The sequence below is a fragment of the Microtus oregoni genome, unplaced genomic scaffold, assembly GCF_018167655.1.
Source record: "Microtus oregoni isolate MIOR12 unplaced genomic scaffold, Mior012 000010F_ref0000083, whole genome shotgun sequence".
In the NCBI taxonomy this organism is placed as follows: domain Eukaryota; kingdom Metazoa; phylum Chordata; class Mammalia; order Rodentia; family Cricetidae; genus Microtus; species Microtus oregoni.
Genome location: NW_024543069.1, coordinates 18,916,510 through 18,932,829, shown reverse-complemented (window position 1 = coordinate 18,932,829; position 16,320 = coordinate 18,916,510). Strand labels below are relative to the sequence as shown.

At 38.5% G+C, this 16,320-nt stretch overlaps 1 protein-coding gene across 1 annotated transcript; it reads right to left on the bottom strand.

Annotated features, from left to right (window-relative positions):
• Positions 1–3,609: 3,609 nt before the first annotated feature.
• On the bottom strand, positions 3,610–15,815 carry LOC121453043 (arylacetamide deacetylase-like 2). Its single transcript, XM_041659564.1, has 5 exons — positions 15,678–15,815; positions 14,121–14,343; positions 12,859–12,928; positions 10,459–10,630; positions 3,610–4,312 (listed from the first exon to the last, which is right to left on the bottom strand). Exons 1-5 carry the CDS (start codon positions 15,813–15,815, stop codon positions 3,710–3,712), a joined length of 1,206 nt encoding a protein of 401 aa, XP_041515498.1. The 3' UTR covers positions 3,610–3,709.
• Between the last annotated feature and the right edge of the window lie 505 nt (positions 15,816–16,320).

Here is a 16,320-nt window from a genome sequence, read left to right as displayed (position 1 = left end):
GGGGGTAGGATGGGGGTAAGGGGAGATGGGGAGAGAAAAGGTAGAAGGGAAGGAGGGGGGACCTGGGAAACGGGAGAATTGGCATAAAGGAAAGGTGGATAGGTGAGCACGGAACCACAATTCTTAGTTAAGGGAGCCACTTTAGGGTGGGCAAGCGACTTGACCCTAGAGGGGCTCCCTAGTGCCCAAGATGAGGTTCCCAGTTAGTTCCTTGGGCAGCTGAGGATTGGGAACCTGAAATGACCCTATCCTAGAGCAATACTGACGAATATCTTGCATATCATCATAGAATCTTCATCTGGTGATGGATAGAGATCGAGACAGAGACCCACACAGGAGCACTGGACTGAGCTCCCAAGGTCCCAAGGAGGAGCAGAAGGAGGGAGAACATGAGCAAAGAATTCGGGACCACGAGGCGTGCATCCACCCACTGAGACAGAGGAGCTGATCTACGGGGAGCTCACCAAGGCCAGCTGGACTGTGACCGAAAAAGCATGGGATAAAACCGGACTCTCTGAACATGGCGAACAATGAGGGCTGATGAGACACCAAGGACAATGGCAGGGGGTTTTGATCCTACTTAATGTGCTGGCTTTGTGGGAGCCTAGCCAATTTGGATGTTCACCTTCCTAGATATGGATGGAGAGGACCTAGGACTTAACACAGGGCAGGGAACCTAGACTGCTCTGTGGACTGGAGAGGGAGGGGGAGAGGAGTGGGGGGAGGGGGAGAAGGGTGGGAGGAGGGGGAGAAGGGTGGGAGGAGGGGAAGGGAAATGGGAGGCTGGGAGGAGGTGGAAACTTGTTTTTTGTTTATGTTTTTTTTTTCTTCTTTTCGCAATAAAAAAAAAAGAATACAACATTTGGACCTACTCTTTTGCCCTCATCAACAGTTACAAACACACGCACACAAACAAATACATTTATTTTTTATTACTTTAAAAATAATACCAATCCAAATTTCCACTTCCTCCCCTCCTCCCACTTACTAGTTTACTAGAAATTTGAAAATTATTTCATTTCTACCAAAGTAAATAATGTAAGAAATATTTTGTCAGTTTGGGTTGATAGTTATTTGATTATTGACTCCTTTGTTTTATTAATTCAGGAACAAAAAGATTACTGTAGATAATTAAATTCATAGTTATGATGAGTAAAATTAAAAATACAGAAACAGTAATTAAGCTTTCCTGGTTTGCCTATAACAATTTACTGTTCAAATGCCAAAGAAGAATCACATATGATAAGGTAAGAGAACAATGATCAGGTCACCGTTAAGGTGACAAAAATGTCAAACTGCAGTGAAAGAAAATTAATGAAAGTAATGAGGATAAGGATTGTTTATCAACTGAACTCACAGATACCCATAATTTTCCAATTTGTTCAGCTGTAAGCTAAAGGGCAAAACAGGTGAAAACAACCATTTGGAAACAACAGCAATACCAAGACATCAGATAATTTGACAATGATTTTAGCGCCTCCCAGTGGAAATGCAGTTACTTATGCCCTTGTTGGTACTGGCAGAGGTGTGGGTCCCATAATAACAGAAGCGAGTAGGCCTACGTATCATCAGCTCAGATGGCTTCCTAGGTCAGGCGTGCAGTATGCTAATGATGCACTTCAAAATATGAAAACAATACTATGAATAATTCTGACTCCCATAAAGAGTTGCCTAGGCGATGTCCCCAGTTAGTTCCTTGGGCAGCTGAGGATAGGGAACCTGAAATGGCCCTATCCTATAGCAATACTGACAAATATCTTGCATATCACCATAGAACCTTCATCTGGTGATGGATGGAGATAGAGACAGAAACCCACAGTGGAGCACCGGACTGAGCTCCCAAGGTCCCAATGAGGAGCAGAAGGAGGGAGAACATGAGCAAGGAAGTCAGGATCACGAGGGGTGCACCCACCCACTGAGACAGTGGGGCTGATCTATTGGGAGCTCACCAAGGCCAACTGGACTGTGACTGAAAAAGCATGGGATAAAACCGAACTCTCTGAACATGGCGAAAATGAGGGCCGATGAGAAGCCAAAGACAATGGCACAGGGTTTTGATCCTACTTCATGTTCTGGCTTTGTAGGAGCCTAGCCAGTTTGGATGTTCACCTTCCTAGACATGGACGGAGGGGGGAAGACCTTGGACTTTCTACAGGGCAGGGAACCCTGACTGCTCTTTGGACTGGAGAGGGAGGGGGAGAGGAGTGGAGGGAGGGGGAGAAGGTTTCGAGGAGGGGGAGGGAAAAGGGAGGCTGGGAGGAGGCGGAAACTTTTTTTTCTTTTTCTCAATAAAAACTTAAAAAAAAAAGAGTTGCCTAGGTATCATCTTGGATTAAGGATCATTGTCTAAAAGAGAATGAAGTTTCAGGTTTTTAAAAATTAAACTATAATTGCCTAACATCAATTTCTATTTTCTCCCCGAAATCCATACGTCCCTATTCCCTCTCAAATTGCACACACACACACACACACACACACACACACACACACACACGGTTAAATATATAACGACAATGTGCTAAGTTCTTTTAGTGCTATTTCCACATATGTGATTCTAGTGCTGACAACTTGATATAAGATAGCCAATGAGGAGGTTCACTCCTGTTGTTGAATATTGCTTTAACTATGTAAAGGTGTGTTACATTTGTTTATGCTGCATTTGTTTAACTATGGAAAGAAGTGTTGCATTGGTTTTACCTTGGCTGCCTAAGGCACGTGATTGATCTAGTAAAATACTGAATGATCAATAGTTAGGCAGTAGAGGAGTAGATGGGACTGGTGGGCAGACAGTCATAAGCAGGAGAAGAAATCTAGGCTCCAGAGAGAATGAGGGAAAAAAAGAGGGATATGTCCAGTCCAGCCAGTCAGGCATCTACCAGCCAACAGACAGAGAGGAAGCAGGAAGTAGGGCTTACAGAATTTAAGAAATTTAAAAAGCCTCAAGGCAAAATGTAGATGAAGGAAAATGTTTAAACTAAGTTATAAGAGCTAGTGGTAGAAGCATAAAATAAGGTCAAGAATTCATGAGTAATAATAAGTCTCCATGTTATGATTTGGGGGCTGGCAGTCCAAGAATGCCTGCTACACATACCTGGCTTGATCTTACTAAAGTTTAAATAAAATTCAAATATTTAAGCTTTGGGACAATTTGTGGTGAAGACGTTAACTTTGGTGCCCAGTACACAGAAAAGTATATTAGTAAGTTATAAGCAATAAATAGACTTCATGTACAGTGAATATAATAAATACTGATCTAATTCACAATGACGAAACTGATTTTTTGTATGAATAACACACAACTAAAACTTGTGACTGAAATACAGTTTAATGATCACTGCAAACAAATGCCACTACAAAGTTCTACCTCCTCATTCATCACTGCATTCTTGTCACTGTCTTGAATCTCCTGCCCTTTTGAATATAATAGTATTCACATTTTAGTACTGAACTATTCAGTTTGATTTCTCAGAGAATATCTCTACTCATGGTGTTAAAGATGGCAATAAAATGAATATCTTCATTTTATTGAATTGAAAATTATCAAAATTAAGTAGCTTCCCAATATACTAACCATATTTATTCTAATTTAAAATTAGGTTTATCCAAAGTTCAAATCATGTTCAGACTCTTTAATTTTAAAATACTTTAAATTATAACCTTTGGGTGAAATTGTTAGCTATATGTACTGATAGCTATATGTACAATTGATTTATAGATTTTCTTGTAGCCAACTTACATACTTATCTATTATTCTCAAACCTGAATGTAAATACATTGGTGCTGTGACAAATGATATGGCTCCATGGATTGTATCCTCTATGTGTTCATGTGTAACTGTAACTCCTACATTTCTGAGTCGGGTGACATAAATAAGTCCATCATCTCTTAGAATGTCATGTTCACATGTGATGATATAAGTTAATGGCAAATTTTGTAACTGGGAGTCATTGACTAACAAAGGTGACAGTCTACTATCCAGAAGTGCTGGATAGGTAGCATTCAGCCTCCCAAGAACGGACTCCCTATAAACATGGTTCTTCTTATACCTCTCAGGAAGGAAGTGACTCCAGTTCACAAACTTGAACAAGTCTCTTGATCCTTCAGGCATGTACTCATTTCTCAGTATTGCCTCTGGCAGTTCTTCATCTTCTGTTACATATCGGGTTGACAACTTAATTGCTAACTTCCTTGACAAAAAGGGACCGTTTTCATACTCTCGATAAGATGGCGTCCACGTATCAATCCCTTGTAGGCTAGGGTATATTATGGCTTGTGCCTTAATTTTGTTTCTGTATTCTGGATCATTCTGTAGCTGTAAATAAAACACATGATGAGTGTTAATGAGTCAACAGCTTTAACAAAAAAGAATAGGTAACTATGTTTTAATGTCCTGAGGTAAATAAATTTATTAAACTGAAATAGTATCTGAGTATTGCTCTCATAATATTTACTCATGGTTTCAAAAATGAGACTCTCATTCCATCTTCTTCATACTTGGCAGCCAAACAAGACCTTGAGCTGGAGAATTCTACTAGAGATGGCAGAATGGCTATATTCTAAAATACTTTTAGTTTTTGGTGACAAGTTGTTTTCATCTATCTATCTATCTATCTATCTATCTATCTATCTATCTATCTATCACATACTGTCCTCCTGTGTTAGCCTCCCATGTGGTTTTAACCTAGGCATGTGTCATCATGCACAGCTTGTTTATGTTGACATACAGGAATCTACAATAGCAGAAACAATGAATATGGTAAAACAGCATGTCGAAAACCCATTCAGATGGAGCATGAACATTTGTTGTTACATGTTGAAAACAATTCTATCATATGCCTCACCTTTAGCTACTAGTGTTATAATATGACAGAAAACACAAAGAATAATTTACAACAGTCAGAAGAGAAAAAGAAAGTAATGGAATGTTTCACGTGTAATCTGTCTCTGCCGGAAACGGGAAGAGCCCAGAGTTTACAGTCATAAGAAGATCCTTCCTTTCATTTCCTAGTTAGCAAGCTGAAGGAGAGACCTTTCAGTGGGTCCCTGCAGCAGTGCGCTTTTATAGCAGACTGCAGCATCCCCAAATGTGTCTGCATCCCTCCACAGGAAGTTCAGGATGTGCTGAGCGCAGGGTCATGCCCTCATCAGAAAGTGAATTTATATGAAATGAGAGGGCTAGTTGAAATCTCAACAGCACATCACAAGGAAAGTATCTGACCAACTTCAAAATGCACAACACATCACAGGTACAAAGTTCTTAGCCCAGCGGTGGTAGCACATGCCATTACTCCCAGCACTTGGGATGAAAAGACCAGTGAATCTCTGTTGGTTCGAGGCCAACCTGCTCTACAGAGCAAGTTCCAGGACAGGTTCAAAACTACAGAGAAACCCTGTTTTGAAACGTTCCCCTCAGCACACACCAAAGAAGAAGAAGAGGAGGAGAGAGGAGGAGGAGCAGAGACGAGGAGGAGGAGGGGAGAGAAGGAGGAGGAGGAGGAGGAGGAGGAGGAGGAGGAGGAGGAGAAGGAAGAGCAGGAGGAGGAGGAGGAGGAGGAGAAGGAGGAGGAGGAGGAGGAGGAGGAGGAGAAGAAGAAGAAGAAGAAGAAGAAGAAGAAGAAGTCCTGCAAGTTCAGAAAAAAAAGGAAGAGTGTTTTACAGCTCTCCTACCAGTGGCTTTAGGCTGGTAATTTTCCAAATAAAATGCAGTGTTTCAGAAAGTTGAAAGAATATGTAGCAGTGAACACAACAGTATAACTGAGACTGAGCCAAATAACTCTTCTGCATATAAACAGGCATAGTGTCCAGTTGAGTTAATGCCTGCACGTGATCTTCCATTTAAAAACTAGAATAGTCCCCAGTTGAGTAAACGCCCATGGTTGGTGCTTGAAGCAGGGAGATTATACTGCAACATAAACTTTCCTTGGTTCATCAAAATATAGGAGAAACTTATTAATTAAGTGAAATCTGGGGAGATGGCTCAGTTTAAAATCTTTGCTAGAACAAGTCTATGGACCTGGGCATAGTGTCAGCCTAGCCTCCAGTGCTAGGGTGAAGAAAGACATGTCTCCTGACCTCACTGGCCATTTAATCTGATAGATAATCCTGATAAGGTCCAGGGACAGTGAAAGTACTTGTATGAAAAATTATGATTTTCAAGGCCAAACTGGTTTGCTGGAAATTTCCAGGCTCACAAACATTACACAGTGAGACTCTATTTTGGAAAGAAAGAAAGAAAAAAGATGGAAAGCAAATGAGGGAACTGCTGACTTCCACATGCTCACCATACATATGTACACACAAGGGCAAACTGACACACATATACTCCCATGAACATGGATCCACACAGAGACAAAACAAGACAAGAAAAAAAATGAATTAAATTGAATTAAGAAATTAAGAGAGACTAGTGGCTTTCTCGGGAATACTTCAAGCTCCACAGACTTTAAATCAAAAGAAACAAAGACATACCAGTGCGTTTATGGGTTAGAAAATAGAAAAGAGCCAAGGTAGAGACAAGAGTCGGGGAATTGGAGGTATCTCTAACACTAATCTGAGCCACACAGTTACTTCTTCAAATGCAAAGATATGAGGAAGTTTGTCCTTATCTCTAATGCTTTCCTAAAACTGCAGTTCTTTATTATTATAAACCCCAAAATAGTGACTCCTAGTGTACTAAAACACTCCCAGAATATCACCTGCCAGATCCCCCAAAAGCTCTGGTGAGCAGGCTTAAGGGTCCTTCTTAAGCGAGAGAAGAGTACTGGAAGACGTCTCACTGCCTGGTCTTATCAGCTCTGTGGAGAAACAACAAATGTTTCATACATTGAGAAGCCAGAGAGCCCGTGGGCTCTGCCTTGGTCAAAGGGGTCCAGATCGGAGACATCTTAGCAAAACCATTGCCTTTTCCAACCTTTCACATCTCACAGCAGCATTTATAAACAAATATCTTTTGGCTGGTGTTGCTCCTTCCTCAGCATTCAAACAATTCAAAGAGAACATAATAACATACAGTATCCAGACTCTTTGTTTATTTTTCAACTTTACAAGGCTTTAGTTTATAACCTCTATTTTTTATTTTTTTTTAATTGTTGACTTTTTGAGACAGAGTTTCTCTGTGTATATCTGGCTGTCCTGGAACTCCCTCTGTAGACCAGGGTGTCCTTGAACTCACAGAGACCTGTGAGCCTCTGCCTCCCTAAGTGTTGGGATTAAAGGAGTGCCACCACACTGTGAACTCACAGAGGTCTGCCTGCTGGTCTTCCAAGTGTTGGGATTAAAGGTGTGTGCCACCACACCCAACTACTCTCTCTCTCTCTCTCTCTCTCTCTCTCTCTGTCTCTCTCTCTCTCTGTCTCTCTCTCTGTCTGTCTCTGTCTCTGTCTCTGTCTCTCTGTCTCTCTCTCTCTCTCTCTCTCTCTCTCTCTCTCCTTTAAAGACTTTTCACTTTTTCTTATCTCTCCCAAGCCTGCATATGTTTTTAACACACTGTAAATATTTAGTGGCTTTCTTCATCTTTGAATCTCTTTTTACTGTATATCTCTCTTTTTCTCCACCATGTGAGTCTTTAATTTGCTAAGCAATATGGAGAGCATTAAAGCCATGCCTTTGACGGCTGGATCCAGCCATTCCATAGCTTTCTATTGCCACAACTCTATGGTGTTTCAAGGTCCCTGACACCAAGCAAGCTGCAGCAGTCTGCTCAAAAACCGCATTAAAATGCTCTGTAGCCAGGCCTCCTGCCTGAAAGAGTCAGAGTTTGTGCTGGCAGGGTGGCCCAGAAAGCCAGCATTTTAAAATGGCACAGCTTTTTTCCTGCTATGGCTGAAAACCAAAAAGCATGCAGTCAGCTTCTCATCAATACCATTTAAATGTTTCATGGCAGGGCTTTTTAAAAGAGCTGCAAGGTTTTACAGCTAAAGCTTAATCAGGAAGCCTCTCTTAAATGAGACACATTTGTGTCTAGCAAACAGAGCCCACCTGAGAAAATGCTGCTATCAATAAGCTGTGTTTAACTCTATTCTTTTTTGTCTAGAATTAATTCCCAAGCTCTCTCAGGCTTTATGTGGATGCAGTTGTCCACGTCACACCCATGCTTTGGCGGGGGGAGTGGTCACTCTTACCCCAGAGTCAATGTGGTGTTAAATCTTGTATAAACATCGAGACCCTCTCTCCCACTGCCCTTGCCCTAGAACCTCAGAAGGAAAACCACTGCAGTTAGATTGCTATCCTCTGCCTCCTCAGTTAGATTAGACAGCTCAGGCAAAGAGGTGTATAGTAACCACTGTGTCATAAATTGCTTCAGTTATTTCTAGACTTTTCGTGAAGATGCCTTTATAAATTTTAGGAGACACCCCAGGGTTGGAGAAGCAGGAGAGGCAATGGTTTAGCAGAGATTCCTCATGCCACTCATGTCACTCTGAGTGACAAAGCAGGATATACAGGATGACTGCAGGCCAGGAGAGGACCTGCTGGTAGGCACTATCAGAGCAGGTCTTAGCAAGCCATAACCAGCATAGAATCGTTTCTGTGGTTACATAGAGCAATGGAAGGAAACACGGAGGATGGAGGGAGGGAGAGATTAATCTAAAATATCCCATTATCCTTAATTGTTGCTGGTGTGCAACTTAACACGTTTTGTCACAAATATATTAATACTAATAGCCACACGTCCTCCCCTATACTGCCTGCTAATCTAGAATCCAATGTCTTCACCTATCATATTTCATGATTTAAGTAAAATTTAATCTTCTTTAGTTACGTGGGATATAAAATGTCCAATGAAAATTATTACATGTGCTGTGGCAAGACCTTTGGAGCCTATATAGTGACCTTGCAGTGTCTAACCCCAAGTTTTCCTATTTTGGACTTTTATTTCATGTTGTTCTGATTGAGACATTGCTCTAATTCTTCCTTCTTGGAATATGAAACTATTTAATTCATTTACTATCTTTTGGGAACCCACAGGAATAGACTTTGAAATTTTAGATAAACTGGGAATTTTAGAGTGAAAACCATCAACGTCTTTGAATTTGTAAAGATTGTGGGACTTTCAAAGTTGCTATGTGTTTCATATTGATATAATGATATTAATATGACATGTTGGGCATAAACAAGAAAGGGAAGGTTGCAGTTAAATAATGATGTGCCTGTGCGTTAAGCTGACAAGCGTTCAGGAGCTCTGGCTGGTTTGTCTTTCATTTTGTTTTGTCAGTTTGACACAGGCTAGATTTATTTGAGAGGGGAAAAAAAAGGAAATGTCTTTCTAGGTTTATTCTGTGGATGAGACTGAAGATTTTCTAAACAAGAGATTGTTCTGCCCAGCCCACTGTAGGAGGTTCTACCCCTGTACAGGTAATCCTCGATGATAGAAGCAAGCAGGCTGAATAAGCCACCAGGAATAAGTCACTGGGCACCATTCCTCCATTGCTTCTGCTCCATGACTCTTGCTGTATGTCCACAAAAAATGTATTAAAACAGCTTCACTTGTCTGCTCCACAGAGATAAACTCCTCCCACTGCCATGGATTTTCTGCCTTCAGTTTCTGTACCATGTCAAACCATAAGCCCAAATAAATCATTTTCTTCTACCCTTTTCTTATTAGGTCTTCTAGTCAGAGAGACAAGAAACTAATCAATTTGCATCAATACAATGACACCAAATTCAAACAAATTTTATAATTTATCTTTGAAAAACTAGCAATAAAACTTATACTAAACAATTTTTTTATTCATTGTTATATATATATACATATATATATATGTATATATATATATATATATATATACATTTTGGTTTTTCGAGACAGGGTTTCTCTGTGGTTTTGGAGCCTGTCCTGGAACTAGCTCTTGTAGACCAAGCTGGCTTCAAACTCACAGAGATCTGAATGCCTCTGCCTCCCGAGTGTTGGGATTAAAGGCGTGCGCCACCACCGCCCGGCTGCTATATTTTCCTTAAAAAAATTAGTATGATAAGGTAGGCTGGATGGTGTGACTGTATTCCAAGTAGCTGGGGGCTGATGAAAAGATATTGCAAGCTCATGGCATAGCCATAATACAGAACAGATTCAAATTCAGCCTGGGACGCTTAACAAGAAACCAACTCAAGAAGAGCTTAAAAAGAGTTAGTTCCATAGTTCTATGGTAGATCATTTGTCTGGGGAACATATATCCTTAGATTCAGTGCCCACTAAGCACATGTGCGCACACACACACACACACACACACACACACACACACACAGAATAGGATTATGAAATTCTTATGCTACATCACCTAATTTCATGACTACAGCCACATCTAAATCTAAAATAATGCAAAAGAATAAATTATTTGGTTATATAATTTTATACATTTTATAGATTACAGTAATAACATCATTCAGACACAATATCTAAAGTACCTCCTTTGAGTTAGGACTAAATTGTGCTGGTTCCAATCATACATAACACACATAACATACCAGTTGAGTCACTGATCCTACCAAGGCACCCCCAGAGCTGTCTCCTGAAATACAGATGTGAGCAGGATCCACTCCATATTTTTCCAGAACTTTATCCTGGAGAAAGAACTTGATCGCAACAATACAATCTTCAAGGGCAGCTGGGAATAGATACTGAGGAGCAAGTCTGTAGCTTTAGAGGGAAATCAAACACAAAAGAAACAAAGAACTTAAGATACAGATAATTAGGCTCAAGTATCTAATTATCTCTAAAACATACTAGCAGATATATAAATAAATTTTGGCCCTACTTTGAACCTTTAAACCCATCAAATAAACCTAGGCTTACTAATAAATAACTTCTATTTTAAAATAAGACACTGGTTTAGAAGTGTTTTTTATATTAGTGCAATGAGGAGAAGAATAAGATAGCATGTATTTTCACCCTCATGAAGCCTGTAACTTCACCAAGCCCTGAAAATGGAGTTGGTGACTCAAAAGCAATTCATGATCATGGATTAGATTATTCAAGAAATTTAAAATCACAAACTCTGAGAGCAAAGTGTTGGTAGTTGTCTTCAATTAGAAACTTATTTGGCCAAAATTTCATAGAATTGTAGAATTCATTTCCTAAGCATGAGGATTTGAATTAAAATAAGCAGTTTGATGTGTGGATATGTAAGCTATTTCAATGAGTATTATTAATATACTGTGATTCATTAGACAAAATATATAATATCTTCACTTCCTCATCCTTAATCCCATCTCCCTGTGCGTTCTTTTATGGAATCATGTCCTAAATGCTCTATTTTTTTTATTCTTACAATTTGCATTAGAATTTTTGAATTATTTATATTTCTATAATAAACAATATTATTCAGATAGTCCTTGTGAATTTTTAAATTTTAAGGTGTGTCTAAATGTTTAAAAAGAGCATAATATCAACCATGAAACATCAAAATACAATTTTAAATAATGGTGAAGAACAAAGGTTGCCTGCAATATTTTAGAATCCTTAAACTAGATATAATTTTACTCTCTTAAAATCTTATGTAAATTGGGCTGGAGAGATGGCTCAGTGGTTAAGAGCATTGCCTGCTCTTCCAAAGGTCCTGAGTTCAATTCCCAGCAACGACATGGTGGCTCACAACCATCTGTAATGAGGTCTGGTGCCCTCATCTGGCCTGCAGACATACACATGGACAGAATATTGTATACATAATAAATAAATAAATATTTAAAAAAATCTTATGTAAATTATAACGTGATAAAGTTGGTTAAATTATAATGATAAAGGCACAGTTATGTTACAACTATACATTAAAAATTTCTCAAACATAACTGATCCACTTGCTTTAAAGCAGTGGCTACGAGCACGAGAGTACTGAACCTGCTAGTTCATGCTACCTGACTTTATTATACTGTCAGAAAAAATTCTTTATAATGTTTCTGCAAAAATCTATAATTTTGTAAATCCATTCCCATGTTATAAAATTCGGAGGGAAAAGCCAATTTTCTCCAACCTCATAATGAGGCATAAGAAGTATAGAATATACCCAAAAGGTCATAAAACAATAGCAGGTAATCAACTTTCTAGTATATTGTTGAACATAGGAATAAAAATCATGAATTAATAAGAGCTGTCATTGAAAAGGTTCTTGAGATGTTTGAGTGGTTTCCAACATTTGTTCTAATTGATATTACTTGGCCCAAAAATGACTCTAACATATATTGATTGCTTCTACCCCTCATGATGTGGGATTTCCCTCTGTATGCTGTCATTATCATTAATGAATAAAGAATTGCTTTGGACCTATAGCAGGACAGAATTTAGGTAGGCATGGAAGACTAAATTGAATGCTAGGAGAAAGAAGGGCAGAGTCAGAGAGAAGCCATGTAGACCTGCCAGAGAAAGACAGCCTAACTTCAGCTGGTAAGCCACAGCCACATGGCAATACACAGATTAATAGAAATGGGTTAAATTAATATGTGAGAGTTAGCCAATAAGAAGCTAGAGCTAATGGGCCAAGCAGTGATTTAATTAATACAGTTTCTGTGTGATTATTTTGGGACTTAGCAGCCAGGAACTAACAAGCATCTTTCTTATTATCCCCTTGGTATGATGAATATACACTATAGGCGTACGTATTACCTAAGTAGTATTTATGTTCTTAAAGCTGCCACTGCTCTATTGGCAAAGATGTTCACATCTCTGCTTCTCATAAGAGTCTACCATGGCAAAGATGAATGCAAAATGGAGCTTTGTTGAGGAAATTTTGATATTATAAGGTTAAGAAAACAATTTTAACCCCAAATTTCCTAGCAGCAATCCAGCCACCACTGCGGATTTTGCAACTTGTTCTGTAAACTAGCTTAGGTGGGAGGGCAAGGGCACAATACTAAAAATAGCCAGTCTCTTACTCTGGGGCCACCACAACAGCATCAAGTCTGCTGGCCGTCATTCGGTTCATGAAATCATAGGGCCGCATCTCTGAAATGACAGACATAAATAGAGAACAGAGCTGTGTAAATGCCAGGCAATGGAAACCTAGACACATCTATGAATCCTAAGAGAAATCAGAATTGTGATTACTTAATGAAAATCTTGCAGTCTACACTTTGGCCACCACATGTAAAAAAATCTCCACTGGAGTTAGAAAACCTTCCTTAACTCCTACCCACTAAATCCGTCCTAACCCAGGCCAGAAGAGAAGACTCTTGCTAGGTCACAATGAAAGAAGCTTGCTGTGCCTTGATGACCTGCTTGGGTTTCTCAGAAAACTTGCTCTGTCTTCCTGTGTTGCCAGCTTCACCTGACTCCAGTTTCACAGCCTGGTGCACTGTGACTGCTCTCCTGCCTCTCATTTCTGCGGTCAGTTACATCTGGAGGAGGCTGTGGCTGAGCAGTACTGAAGGACTACACCAGGCATTGCCTCACAGACAGTGACTGACGAGCAGTGGTGATGATCACAGTCCCAAAGCTTAAATAGTAACAAGCTATCCTTTCATAGAATTTATATTTTACTTTACAGGAGAGAAAAACGTTTATGACTTGACTCTCTCAAAGTAACCATGTCCATAGCATAAAATTGGCTATAAATCAGAACTCTAGAAGTATGTTGAAGATCATATTATACTCATTATTATAATATTCATAAATTTAGGTAGTCACCTTAATTCATCTATCTTTAACGATCTTTTAGAGTTCTCAGACTTTTTAATAAAGGGACTTTAGTTTACCTAAAGCCTAATATACTTCGCACGATAATATTTTAAATGATCTTTTTCATAATAAGAAGTTTAGGCTTTAAAATACACTTTAAATTGCAGTTTTGAGCATAATTGAAAATTTTAATTGTAGTTAAAATCAATTAACATATTCTTGTTTACAATATTTTTTACATAAATTAACTATGGATTGAATTTAGTTGTTATATCAAGAGGTAGGGACAAAATAAGTTTATTATGATTAAAATATTTGCAGAAATCAATGCAAAGTTTGTAAGTAAAAACCAATTAATTTAAGTGAATTTATTATATAAAACATAATGACTACTGTTAAATGCTCAATGGAAAAATTAACTCATTGCAGGAGTACGTGTAACAAGATCATGAGATGCAGAGTATTGCTTTCACATAGCGTTTGCAATCAAATTAAAACACACATTACAAAATACACTTACTGCAGCTTCCCGTGACATAAGCACCACCATGAATGTAAATGACAGCTGGTCTCGGTCTTTCAGACTTTCTTTTTGGCAAATACAGACGAACAGGAATGTTACTGAAGTCTGTGTCAATCACTGTAAGGTTTTCATCTGAAATTGCCTCTATATTTTGAGTTCTCATTAATATGAAGAAAAAATCTTCAAATTTCATTAGACCCATATTTTCAAAAAATGTGGCCTATCAAAACAAAATTCAAATGCATGCATTTTTTTTTATTTTAGTAACACTAAAATTCACATAAAGATTCAATGGGAAAAAGAGTAAGTGCTGCAATAATGCTATAGTGTGAATAGCACATCCTTCACCAAAGGAGAAATGCACATCTCAGAAGATGGAGAAGAAAGGTATGGAAACACAGAAGGGAAAGATGGCTGAAATACAATGTCTTCCAAACACGACAAGGCACTTGCACGTATCACCTCATAGATGCTCCTGTTATCTGCATGAGATGTGCACATGACCAAATCAAATAATATGTAAGCATTTATTGGGGCCTTGTAACACAAGATAATTCACTGGTTTGTGCATGTGTTCTCCCTAAACCTTCCTCTTCCCAGAGTACCTATAAGACTTCCAGACAGAAGTACATTTTGGTAAAAAATAACATGGTGTACTCTTGAGTTCAGTTATTGAATGTGTCATTATAAAATCTGCATCCTAGCAACACAGACCTAATAGAGAAAACAGCAGTAGCAAGTGCCAAGATGTGGCCCTTGAGCATCAGAATGCCTCTGAGACATGTCAGGAAGCACGTGTGTCACACAGCACACTCTCTGCCCAGGAAGATGCAGTGCAGCTTGCCAGTGAGCTTCCCAGATGGGCTCCCCCAACAGACTAAGGCAAAAGAAGATATGACAGCCAGATAGCTCCCACAAATAATTATAAAGTGATATGAAAAAATCAGAAATAAATGCCACTGTCGTGATGTTTTCTGATTATTAAAAGATACTTTATTTTAACATTAACACAGAACTTAGATAAACCTGTATTGAAATCATCATCACCATTTGACTAACTATTAACACACTTAAAATTGGTCAATGTAAATAAAATATAAACTTTCTTTGGGAGCGAGAGTGTACAATTTTGAATATAGGAAGCCTAAGAACTACTTAAAAAGAAAAAATAGATACTAAAACAGTAGAAGGAGAAAAATAAATCAAAATTTTATGATATGAATGATTTTACATGTGAGCTTAAGAAGACATACGAGTCTTTCTGAGAGCCATCAAATATTTTCAAGCATCTGAACAATTACTCAAATATTCCTTTAGTAATCCTGGTTATTTTTGCTGTCAGTATATACTTAACTTTAGAAGTACACATTTACAAACATTGCATCTTCATTAGATAATAAAGCATGTTAGCAATTTACTCAAATGTTAACTACATAAACTATAATATTATTTGGTAAGTAAAGCATTTGAAAGAGCAAAGTCTCTCTCAAAATACTGACTCAATACACTTCATTTGTAACAAGGCCTCCCAATTTCCCAGGAAAAATATTTTACCGTGAGCGTTGCTATTTTCGTAAGAATATCTGTGAGTCTCACTTTCCAGGGTTCTTCGATGTTTTCTGGTATGGGTATATAAGTATAATAAGCAAGAAGGATGCAAGATAATCCAAAGAGCAGCATTTTATTCCCCATGCTAAAACTCCAAACCTCTCTCTGCTGATAGTCAAATTGCTACCTCATATATAAATCGCTAAACAGTAAGACAAAGGTAGCAGGCCAAGTCTTCCAGACAACACAGCAATAAAGCAACTCATTTACTATTCAGTTCTAAGGTCAGGCCACTGTTGTAACAGGTAATGCAGCTGTGCTTCTTTGTTTAACACAAGGTACCAGAAATAATCTATTGAAAATTGGGTCAAGAGTAAAACCATCACGAGAAGATCAATTTCTTTCACATCAGTGAAACACATCTTAGTGAAACTCACAGCACAGGAAAGATTAAAATCCACTTTCTGGAGTCATTTTAAAAAAAGTAGTGACAAGAATTTAAAAATAATTTATGAGTAACATTTAATCAACGTAAAGGCTAATGCCTATAGAACAGATTATTTAAAAAAAATAAAACCTACTATGTCAAGTAAGCACTAGGAGAGCACTAGATGGCAGGAAACTAAATGCTGGTCAAAATTATATAAAT